Source organism: Anopheles maculipalpis, chromosome 3RL (genome assembly GCF_943734695.1).
Source record: "Anopheles maculipalpis chromosome 3RL, idAnoMacuDA_375_x, whole genome shotgun sequence".
Taxonomy (NCBI): domain Eukaryota; kingdom Metazoa; phylum Arthropoda; class Insecta; order Diptera; family Culicidae; genus Anopheles; species Anopheles maculipalpis.
The window spans coordinates 90393066-90405055 of record NC_064872.1 but is presented as its reverse complement, the minus strand read 5'-3'; the positions used below and the strand labels follow the sequence as shown (position 1 = coordinate 90405055).

General features: G+C 47.9%; 1 protein-coding gene across 1 annotated transcript; it reads right to left on the bottom strand.

Annotated features, from left to right (window-relative positions):
• Positions 1-2939: 2939 nt before the first annotated feature.
• Positions 2940-11962, bottom strand: LOC126563512 (uncharacterized). The gene is made up of 10 exons (XM_050220157.1): positions 11536-11962; positions 10698-11476; positions 10368-10611; positions 10171-10295; positions 9814-10025; positions 8547-8806; positions 7926-8464; positions 4617-4724; positions 4268-4555; positions 2940-4199 (listed from the first exon to the last, which is right to left on the bottom strand). The coding sequence occupies exons 1-10, from the start codon at positions 11960-11962 to the stop codon at positions 2940-2942; spliced, it is 4242 nt and encodes a 1413-aa protein (XP_050076114.1).
• Between the last annotated feature and the right edge of the window lie 28 nt (positions 11963-11990).

The window sequence follows — 11990 nt, the reverse complement described above, 5'->3', positions numbered from 1 at the left end:
ACTGTTTTTAAGCGCCTTTCTATCGAGGACATTCGGACCTTCCGTCGAGTGGGAGAGCGAGAGAGAGAGAGAGAGAGAGAGAGAGAGAGAGAGAGAGGGGGGGGGGGGGGGGCGAGATGGCAGGCATCCGGAATTGGGCCACGCAGTAATTTAGGCCAAACGAAAACTCCTTTCATCTCGGAACCGGGCCCGTCGTCCATTTCGTTCTTTCTGTGAGAAGAGACGGTCTCTCGGTGGGAGGTGAGAGCGAGCACCAATGATGATATGAGAGCGCAAGTATACAAATACTATACAAATAGTATGTTAAATGACTTAATTGGTATTATTGGAAATTGGTATTATTTATGGTTTTTGGTGTGAAGAAAACCTAAAGGAAGCGATCTCACATAATTATGCACAGAAAACCCTGCCGATCGTGCTTCAACAGCAAAAATGGCAAGAGAAGATTTATAGCGTCGATCGTTTTGTGTTGAGAGTTCTCGAAGATCACATGATCTTCACTCCCTCGGTTGATGATTTCCACTAGAGAGCTTCAGGACACGATGGCTAAGATGATGTAATAATTTTGCTTTCCCAATAGCTAGATAAAGGGATCATAATGGGAACCAGTTGCAAACGCTCAACAAAGGATCATGCTGGCCAAAAAGTCGAACGACTGAAAGGGATAAAGATGGAAGATCTATCACAAAGCCGTCGTGAAGGAACATACGGCGGAGTAGCAGAAAAGAAGAGAAGGAACGTGAAACATGTCCCGGTCGCTGTTCATTACACCCATTTGGGAGGAATCTACGCTGGACAATCTAAACCCAAACCCTATTTAGACCTGAATTCCTGCGTCTCATCGCACACGCAAAAGAAGAAGTGTGAAGGTTTCCGCCCGTCGTTGTTTCCTTGTTCCAGCAGTCCAATTTACCATGCCACGGTATTGTACGAGAAAAGAAAAGTTTTGCATCACCTTTACTTGGCAGCTTTCGCGACGTTTCGTAACTTTAACGATACAAATCTTCGACGATGGAGCACCCCAAAAGGAAGCGGATGAGGTGTGTGTGTGTGTGATGAAGAGAGAGAAGGAGAGAGAGAGAGAGAGAGAGAGAGAGAGAGAGAGAGAGCAATAGAAAAACTAAACGAAAACGGCGAAGAAACAGAAAAGAAAAGAAAACGGAGCCTCGCGCGGGAAAGCAAACAAAGAAACGAAAAAGAAGCATACCTAGCAAACCGGAACAAGAAACGGGAAAGTTGTTTAACCACTTCTCATCTCGCCCGGACCTCTGGCATTACATCTGGGTGGAGAGTACGTTCGTCGCTTTGCCCGGACCAGCAGCACCAGCACACTATACATATTGTCTTTGCGCGCTACGTGCTCTAAAAAAGCTCGCCACTGGATGAAGATCGCGAAAGTTACCGTTAGCGGAGAAGCGTGAACTACTTCTCAGACGCTTTAAGAGGTCACATGCGAGAGTTCGGTAATAGGCGTTTTTTTTTTTCTGTGTGCGATTAGGATTGTTTCTGAAAGTGAAGAACAGAGTAATTAGTATCGATTTATTTACGAAAAAAATCTTCAATATCTCACGCTTTTTACCCACGCGTTGAGATGATACGTCTCAACAACTACTAAATCGATTTTTTTCTGTTTCATGGCTTAACTATCTAACAGGTTGGCTGATAAGTCCCCGGTCTAACAAAGAAAAACACATTTTTTTGTCAAAATTCGTTTTTATTATTCAACATAGTTCCCTTCAAGAGCGATACAACGATTATAACGACCTTCCAATTTTTTGATACCATTTTGGTAGTACTCCTTCGGTTTTGCCTCAAAATAGGCCTCAGCTTCGGCGACCACCTCTTCATTGCAGCCAAATTTTTTCCCTGCGAGCATCCTTTTGAGGTCTGAGAACAAGAAAAAGTCGCTGGGGGCCAGATCTGGAGCATACGGTGGGTGGGGAAGCAATTCGAAGCCCAATTCATGAATTTTTGCCATCGTTCTCAATGACTTGTGGCACGGTGCGTTGTCTTGGTGGAACAACACTTTTGTCTTCTTCGTTCTTTTTTCGTTCGTCAAGCAACCAAAATTTGCTTGACAAAAGACGCTCTGTCTCACAAACTAATTGACATACAGACGTCAAATTTTGACACGAATCATTTCAAGGTTGGTGCTATATAAAAATATTATGCATTTAATACTAGCGGCGCATTCTATGTGTCAGACCGGGAACTTATCAGCCAACCTGTTACTATGTCACATTGCGCCATCTAATGATGGCGTCAAATGAGTCCTCACACTACGGAGGAGCGACCCGGAAGGGATTTTGAGTCCAAAACCTGCGCCATTATCGCCTTTACCACCGGACCTCCTGCCATCATGATATACAATTGATTTTTCGTTTTCTTCAGGAACAACTCAATCTTTGAGACCACGTTTTGAACCAATTTTATTCAGTTTGTAAGTCACTCTCCATTTTTCTGCTTCCTTTTTTAGTTTGTTTGCACTATAAAAATACGAATTTTATGATTAATGGAAACCATATCCCAATATACTTCATAATTTTGTGCTCCTGGTGGTCATGCAGATCTTAAACGTTATGTACATAAAGATTATCTGCCTGGGGAGAGTTTCATTTTTGTTTTGGAAAAAATTGACCATAATTCATACTTTGTTTTATACTAAGTCATATTTGTACGATCATGATGCGATAGATCGAAATGTACGTCCAGAGTGCGACAGGAAAAATAATGCGAAAATGTTGAGTATTCCATGTGCAACCTTTAACAGCACCCAACACACGTGTCTACACGGAGATCTTTGCTTTTACTTTCTGTCTCATCTTGTGTGAATATTCGTATATCTCTCATCCATGTTTACAACTTCCTTCCGCTATAGCCAGTAAACCTTCCCTTCCCCCTATGACAAGATGTTGGAGGGGAGATGTACACGATGGACTCTAAAATTGAATGCGGTATTTATTCTCTACCCGTGCCAAACTGTTGCCCCGTCGCTGTTGTTGCTGCTGCTGGTGCTGCTGACTAGCGCCACCCGAACTGGACGACCCTCCAACCATCTTGTCCAGCATGGACGGTTTCGGTGGAAGAGAGGCGGTCGATGCTTGCCCGATCGCCGATGTTGCCGACGAGCTGGCGGCGGCATGCAGAATACTGGAGCTCGGTAGCGAGGAAGACGTTTTTGGGTGATGCTGTTGGATCGGCTGATGGACGGCTCTTACCGGTGAACCGGCGTGTGGTGAGGGGAACTTGGCAAAGAATCCATGGTGGAACTGTTGCACACTTTGGGCCGTTGTCGGCATGCTGTGGTAGTTTGAATGCGATTTGTTCGATTCCACCGAGGTAGACGGTTGGTGATGATGTTGATGATGGTGCTGCTGCTGCAGAAAGCGGGGTGGCGTGCGAGAAGCCAGCTGCTGCGGAAGATATCCCGAACCGGCGGGATGTGGCTGTGGGCTGGAGCGTGCTGGCCCAACATTCGAGTGGTTCGAACCGGACGAGGCGGAATTTAGTGAATCGCGAGATCCACCACCCTTGGGCATACCAGCGGAGGAAACGTTCGGCTTGCGTCCGGTATTAGGCAGAAGCGATCGTTTGAGGGTGCCCGAGTCTCCGGAGCTTTTGCGCGATTGAGACGACTGTGAGGAGCTGTTGTTGTGGCGATGCACTAATGACGTTGTCGTTGCCGCTGTGGAACTTGTCGGAGATTGGTCCTCCAGCCGTTGGTAGTTTTTCTTCGAAGGATAATCACCGGACGGTCCGGACACTCCCGTGCCGGATTTGGAAGATCCAAAGCCAAACTTAGCCACGGACTGCTGCGCACTGACAACACCACCACCAGAACCCACGGTCGTCATTGAGCCGTATGATTTGTGTTTTAACGTAGCGCCACCACCCTGGTAGTCTTTGGTTAGCTGCAGCGTGTCCTTCATTTCCACGTAACTGCCTTTGGCAGGTGAAAACTCTCGCCCGGTTCGCTTTAGGCTGCCGCCACTCTGGCTAGCACCCGAGGAAGACGCCGGCGAAGGAGGTGTTGTGGCGCGCGTTTTCTTCCCACCGTCGCTGCCTCCGTCACTTAGCCGGCCGTACTCGATCTTTCGCGGTGGTTTCAAGTTCCGGGGCGGCCTTGGCAGTGCGCTCGGTGGTAGAGACGATCCACGTTGCGTGACCTGTTGCGAAACGCCAGACAACATCTTCGAAACCTAGGCGCGGGATGGACCAAATTTTTCGATTATTTTAGCACATGACAGGGAAACAATCACCACATCACCTTATTGCCAGTGCTGGACACACCCGAGCCACCCGAGCTGGAAATATCGCCCGCCCCTCCAGATCCACCAATGTTGCTGATATCGGTCATGTTTTGTCCCACCGCTTGTGACACGTGTGCCAGGTTGCCTAAGGTTCCGCTAGACGAACTGCTACCGCCTCGAAGCTTTTGCGAGCATCGGCCCTGTTTCTCCAGCAGTACCATATCGTCTGCCTTCTGGCCGTTCCCATTGCTGAGCTGATCCGGTGGTTGCTCCGAACGTCGGTCCGATCCGATGTGTGCCAGGTTCTGTTAGAACACGTTAAGTTTTACACTAAACATTCTAGAATGTATAACTTGACAACCATACCTGTAGAAACGTTTCGCTATTGTTCGTGGAAAGAACAGACACTTCGTCAGCCAGCAGCGATTGGATCGGTTTTTTTGTCGTCAGGCTAGGGAAGCAGCAGAGTCCCCGCTGAAAATGATAGGAGTGAAAGTGAACCACGGGAGGTTTTGTTACTCGTGCTTCTAAATCGTACTGCCGAAAAAAGGAGCAAACGGCTGCTTACCCGGGGGTCTTTGTTGTGGTTGCATTTTCTGAAAGGGCTACTTACCGGATCTTGCCAATGACAGTGTATGGAAGAGTGTGGAAAAAAGCAAACCAGACGTTTACTAACAACACGCTTTAGAGCATTAAAAGTGCAAATTTGATAAGACATGATGTTAGAGGTTTAACTTCATTCGTGGCATTTTTGTACAGATGCTTTTTATATCACAGTTGGACGCAGGACTGGCTAGTACACATCAAGTGGACTAGAAAACCAAATCCAGGAGGTGTAGCTGTTTAAACGTTAAGGGATTTTATCTTCCAAGAAGCTTTAATCTCCAAAGTCTTGCCTAGTCTTAGGGAACTTTGTTCTCTAAAGAGCCTTATGCTCCAAGGAACTTAGTCAAACAAAAGACCTGATAGTTAAAGGGCCTTCATCGTCCGTCGGCGAAAACTTGTCTCGAAACACACTCGAAGCGGAGCTGGCTTGATCAAAACTCTCCAACTAAGCCTCCACAAAATCATTTAATTAAAAGGTGCAAAGTGCAGAGCCTCCTTACCCATCTTGTGCTAAAAGTCGGAACCGATAAACACCTACATGTTTAAATACCTCTTAGAGCGATGTCTGCCAATCAGCCAGATACGACATCGTGAGAAAAAATCTTCATTCAAAATAACTACAGGGCGGTGGAAGAATATGGGACTGTGTTTAACATTTTACAGTCCCGATACTCACACCCAAACCCCTTTATGACTTGAACTTAAATTTACCGGGCTCCTATAGTGTGCTGGCTATACTATGAGTCACATAGACATCGGCGGAATGTCCGACATCGGACATTCCAGCCTGCTAACTCATTGGTACAGTCGAGATCCTTTATTGTTACTCGAAAAATTAAAAAGAAAATCAAAAGTGCTATCGTAACATGTCCAGGCCTTTTCCGATGATCTAAAGTTCAGTTAAAACAGTTAAAGGGAAAACGAATGATCGGCATAGCACAGACTTGCAATAGACGATTGACGACGAATGTTGGATCAGAAGTCAAAAATGTTGTTGAATTTAACGGTGATAAAACGCAAATGGCAATCAAAAACAAAGCAAAACAAAACAAAAGGGAAAAACGGCACACAAATTCACACAGAAACAGCATTCACCACAAACACACGCAAAACAAACACAAACCACCACAGCCCATTGGCGCCAATAGGGCTTTTTGTTTCTTTTTAAATGCATCTCTGTTCTTGACTTTATTTCCTCCGTTTAATCGTTCCGTTGTCGTTTCATTTCGTGTTTAGGTTTTTTGGGCTATATGTTTTCTTTCCTAACTAGCCAAATTTTCATTCGCTTTTTCGCTCGATCACGGTGGCAACAGTACGGCGATCATTTGGTATGGGAAGCACAAGAAGGTTCTACCTAAGAGCCATGAATCAATGATACCGATGTACATTTATTAGCTATTACATTCCAAATACTAAACCTGGTATGCCTGGATGCTGGTGATCTAGCTTGGTCTCATGGCAAATTTCACGATCGAGTTTCGAATACGATGAACAGAGGATACTATATTGCGAAGTAAAAATGTATAAAACATTGCTTTTCTACATCCTGCCGATTAAGCGAAAACCCGCGAGCGACCCGTTTTGGCTAAATTTTTCTAAAGCCCTACCGAGCTCCGTTGCGATTTCTAGCTAAAAATCCTTACAATGAGACGCGCGGTTGAACCTTTTTGGCTGGGGCCGCTACTTTTGTTCCGCTTACTATACGCTATTGTCATGCAGTCATGCGTTTCTCCGGGCTAAAGAAACTAAAATCCTCGGGCCAATAACGCCAAAAAAACACCTGCGATACTTACGACGATCTTCCTTTTACACACCCGCGTTTCGTGCGTTTCGACATCCTTCTTCGGCTACTGCTGAAGCGACCGGGAGGAGGGAGAGCGCACTTTAACAAATAAATTAGTTACACCGTTACATGCTAAAAGGACATTACAAAAACGCAGGCACGTGGTGCCACAACCCGCCAATCCTCATCCTCATCCTTAGCAAGAAGCTCGCAGCTCGAATGTATTATTATTTGAATGGACAAAATATTTATCTGTATTTATATGTATATGTATAAAACAAACAAGCAATCAATATGATGTATGAACTGGAAACTAAGCTCTCCCGGCGCTCAAGATCTATTGGTGTTTTTCCTCGTCTTTCTATTTCGCGATCACCAAACGATTGTGAGAAATCGGATGGGGGAAAAACACAGGTGGGATAGGCCTACGCTTCTCAAAAATAAATATAAACTAAAGTAGCTACAGTAGTAGTAGTAGAAGTAGTAGTAGTACTAGTAGTAGTAATAGTAGTGGGTAGTTACACCACTACCGGAACTGGCGTGAGCACAAAAAAGCGAAACTTCCGCCAATTTAAAATAAGTGCAAACTGACAGCAAACGGATCAGCTTGTTCTCTGTTTCGTGCTGTTTCTTTTTATCTTTGGTGTTGGGGCGGCATGCATGCGGAATGATTGACACGAGTCTGTGTGCGAAGGGAGGAAGGAGCAAAAAAAATGGCCAAAAAGCTATACACAAAAAGGCGTACGGCGGGAAGCTCTCTAGTAGAACGTTTCCGGTTCCGACGAGCAGGATCCGGACGACGACGACGAATCTGTTGCAGACGTGGAAACGTTCTTGCAGGATGCGGCCAGCTTCTTGCTACTGCTACTGCCTGTACCAGACTTGGTGTTGGTGCCGACGGTGGCGGTAGTAACAACGGGAGATTTCTTACTTGCTATCGCAGGTGTGGAGGTCGTTTTGGCCATGCTGGTCGCTTTAGCCATTTTGGCCATTTGGCGTAGTTGGTGCTGCGTTTTGCCACCGCCCGAGACAGAGGTAGAGGAGGAAGCGTTGCGTGTGCCGGTGGTAGGCTTGGATGGGTTAGTAGAGGCCACATGCAGCAGATTACCGTTGCCGTTCGCGTCCGTGCTCGAGCCCGCCGACGAGGTTTCGCTGGCCGTCCCGAGACCGGACGAACCGGCCCGTCCAACGCCACCGTTGGCTGAGACCGCCTTCAGCTTGGCCGCTAGTACCCGTGCCTGCTGGTTCAGCTGCCGTTGCTTCTCGACCAGCGACAGTTCACTCACCTTGCTGAGCAACTGCTCGTCGAGCTGCTTGAGTTGATCGTCGATCGATTTGCGCTGCGCGTCGTAGCTCTTGCTATCGTAGATCGTGTGCTCACTGCCGGCACCGAAGTTGGCCGAGCTGCTGTAGTTCGAGGTGGTGCTGCTGCTACCCGGTGACGAGTAGGGACCAACGACACCGGATCCTCCGTTGGCACCGCTTCCGCCGCCAACGCCGCTGCCGCTGCTGCCGCCACTACCACCGGCGCCACCGGTCGGTAGATTCAGTGAGCTCTGGACAAAGGAGGAAGGGTTGGTGGCGGACGGGCCGTAAGAGGACGCGTAACTGGACACCACCGCTGCCGTCCCCGCAGGACCATATGGACCCACGACGACGGACGATGGGTCGAGCAGCGAACCACCGGAACCGGTAGTTACGTCAAAGGCGCCGCTCGACACGTCCACGTACGACGCCTGTGAGTTGTACGCTCCCAGTGGATTCAGTGCGAAGCTATCCGACGATAGGTTGTACGATCCGTAGGAGTTTGTAGAGCCGCCGTAAACTGTCCCGTGAAGTTGGGGGGGGGGGGGATTGTTTGTTGAAACATCTTTTCTGTACGTCACGGCTTTACTACTGGTACTTACTTTTCTGCCCCTGGTAGGCACGTATCATAGCATCCTTCTCGGCCAGCCGGTTCTCTACCAGCTTCAGCCGTGTTTGCAGTTCGGTCACCTTCCGATTGGCAGCGTGCGCTTCGTCGAGGTAACGAATCTTTTCCTGCTTCGCTTCGGCAAGAATACGCTCGGTTTCTTGTGAGTTTCGCTCCATGGCCAATTTCGCTACATTGCGCACATTCGATTCTTCCAGATTGCGCTGCTCTAGCTGTGCACATTCGGCTTCCAATCTGCAAAAGGGAGGTTAACACTTGAACGAATGCTGCTTAAAACTGCTCCTTCGAGCTCTCGCGCGAAGCGTTCTTTTGGGTCTTACTCAATGGGCCCCGATAGTCTAACAGTGTCAGTAATAAGTTCGGTACTTTATAACTTACTACTTAACTTAAGTTACTTAAGGGCGGCCCGGTGGTGTTGGCGACAGCGGCGCCGGTCTTCAAACGGCAGGACCGGAGTTCAAATCCCATCCGGACCGTCCCCCCTTAGTGAGGCCTGACTAACCAAGTACGAGGTATCGGCAGTCTAGAAAGTCATTTCGATGGCCGACATGACCTTATAGGTCGTAAAGCCAATAAGAAGAAGAACTTAATAACTACACGCCTGACAACTACCCTCTGACACTTAAAACTGAAATTCGTGATCTTGGAACCATTGTCGACTGTAAAATAACACTTACCAAGCACTATAAAGCTGTGATAGACAAAGCTAATCGAATTTTAGGATTTATAACAAAAAAATCCCAAAGAAATCAATGATCTTAAGATCCTCAAAGCAATATATATGCCTCGCATGTTCACTCAACTTCAGAATATAACGCCAGATTGGACTAATATATTGGAGTCGATTCAACGTAGGTTTACTAGACTATTACTTACTAATGTACCGTGGTATCGTCCTACTAGACATGTGAAAGTTATTTCGACCGTTGCTCTCTCTCTCTTAGGCAGTACAACCTGTCCATCATTGACGCACCGTATTTATTAGAGAAAATATCGCTGTGTGCACCAGAACGAACGTTTAGAATACGAGAGTCGTTGCGAAAAGCTCATATGAGTAGAGTCTATTCCAGTAATGCCTCACTGGCAGCGATGTGCATTCAACTCATTAAATTTAACGACCAACATCAACTTCAACATAAGCATGTATCTAAATGTATGTGAAAGTTCAATGAGACGTTTTTGTCCAATTTGAACTGATGTAGATAAATAATAGTCTAATAATATCCGGCACCGGTACTTACCGTAATATTTGCGCGTCCTTCTCCCGCAACTGCCATTTAAGGTTATCCGTTTCGCTGTTGGTACTGCTACCACTTCGGTTCGGCAGATCGTTATCGTAGTCGATGCGCAACTTGCGCTCGGCCTGTTCGCGCCGTTCGCTTGCGTTCTGCAGTGATTGTAGTGCATGTTGCAGCTGTGCGCAACGCTCCACGTACACCTGCTTCTGTCGGCACTGGAAATGAAAAGCTCGATCAGTAACAGTGAGTGAAGCCTTGTGGACCACACGGTCCATCTGCGTTAGTCCGAAGTAAACTCCGGACAGTAATTACGCTGGAGTAATCCGGAAATCTCCGGAATGCGTTGCTGGTTCTACTAACCTCTTCCTCGAGACGCTTCAGTGCGGTATCGAGCACATTGATGTGGATGCGCTGCTCTTCCAACGTCGCATTCTGTGCCTGCAGTTCGATACACTGTCGTCGATTTGCGTCGATAAGCGATTTATCTGGTAGAATAAAAACATATAATTAATTGGTAAGCTACACGACTCATGACCGTTCCAATAACCGTCGCATACTTTGATTCACTAGCTGTGAGATGAGTACGTCCTGCTGTGTTCGACCGAGCTGATGATCGGATGACGCATGCAGCTGGCTCTGGTATACCTCGACCTGGTCACGGAACGCTCGGTTCAATTCCTGCAGCCTTCGGCAATCTTGCTGCAGTCGAGTACGTGCCGCACGCTCCAAACGCTCCCGTCGATCGCAGGACTGCACCAACTCTTCGTGCACTCGATAAATGTTTGCTATTTCCTGTTCCAACTAGCGTACGATGAAAACAAATACACAAACATCGAATATTAGCCAATTGCTTTACACACACACACATAAACGCTCTCCCGCTATACCTTTTGACTTTTGGCAACCTTCAGATAGCAATTGTTCAACTGCTGCTTGAGCAATTGATTCTCCTTTACCAACGCTTCCACCTCCTCCGGATCGATGTCGTACAGGCGGGTCAGATCGGGTTGGCTTTTGCTTTTCAGTTTTGCACTGTTTTTGCCACCGCCCGCCGCAGTTTCACTGCCACGCCGACCCTGTCTGCTGCTGCTGCTGCTGCTGCTATCACCCTTATTACCGGTTGCGATTTTCTTCTCACCATCCACAGCGGATGCGTTCGATGACCCACCGCTCGATTGCTGGCGGCTGTTGCGTGCGTTGACGCGCGACAGTTTCACCTCCTTGGCCAGATGCTTTAGCACGTGGCTTTGGTTAATGTACTCTTCGTTGATTTCCGATATGTCCTGCATGGGGGCAACCGGTGCCGCTTCACCGTACGATCGGGGTCGCTCCTTCTTCATGTAGGGTGGCGGACTGCCCGCATATTCGCGCCCAGACGAGGTAACCGAGCTATAGATGTCGTCATGGATGATGAGCGTATTGTACGACGATTGGGACACATCCATCGACGAACGGTTCGAGTTCGGTTCTTTCAGCGAGTTCCGGTTCGATCCTGCCATCGAACTACGGTTCGAAGTGGCATCAGGGCCGTTCCCGATGTTGGCGTACACGCTACCGCCACCGCGCGTTTCCGACATACTCCGACTGCTGCTGCCTCCGGTCGGTGTGGCATAACGCGTCGAATCCGACGATGTGTTTGAGGAAAACTTATCTCCAATGAATCGTCCTGCAAAAAGAGGGAAGATCATGAGTATCACTCTCTATACTACCACCAAACTACCTTACCTTGGATCTCATTCACCGGTGTGACATTTCCCTGCAAATTTTCCTCTCCCTGCGGCTCTACCCGTGCATGGCTCAGCACATACCGTTCCTCACGCGATAGGTTTTCGTTCGAGGTCGAAACGTCCGTATCGGAACCGGACAAACTGCCGATAGGTGAGCCGGGATATTTCGGAAGCCCACCACCCGTCGTGGTGGGTGGTGTTTGGGGGCACGGTGGTGGTGGTAGCATTGAGGCACCCGATGACGTGACCAACATTGGTGGCCGCATGAAGGGAAGTGATGGTACCGGTGGCTGCTGTTGCGTCGTCAGTGAGGATGATGAGGTTTGGTTGGCAGATTTCCCACTACCGGCCGATTGTGGTTGAACCTGTGGACCTGCCGGACCGGTAACGTACTGTGAGTACCGTGTTGCTCCTCCATGAGACATTTTTTCACCGAACACACGGATTTATATA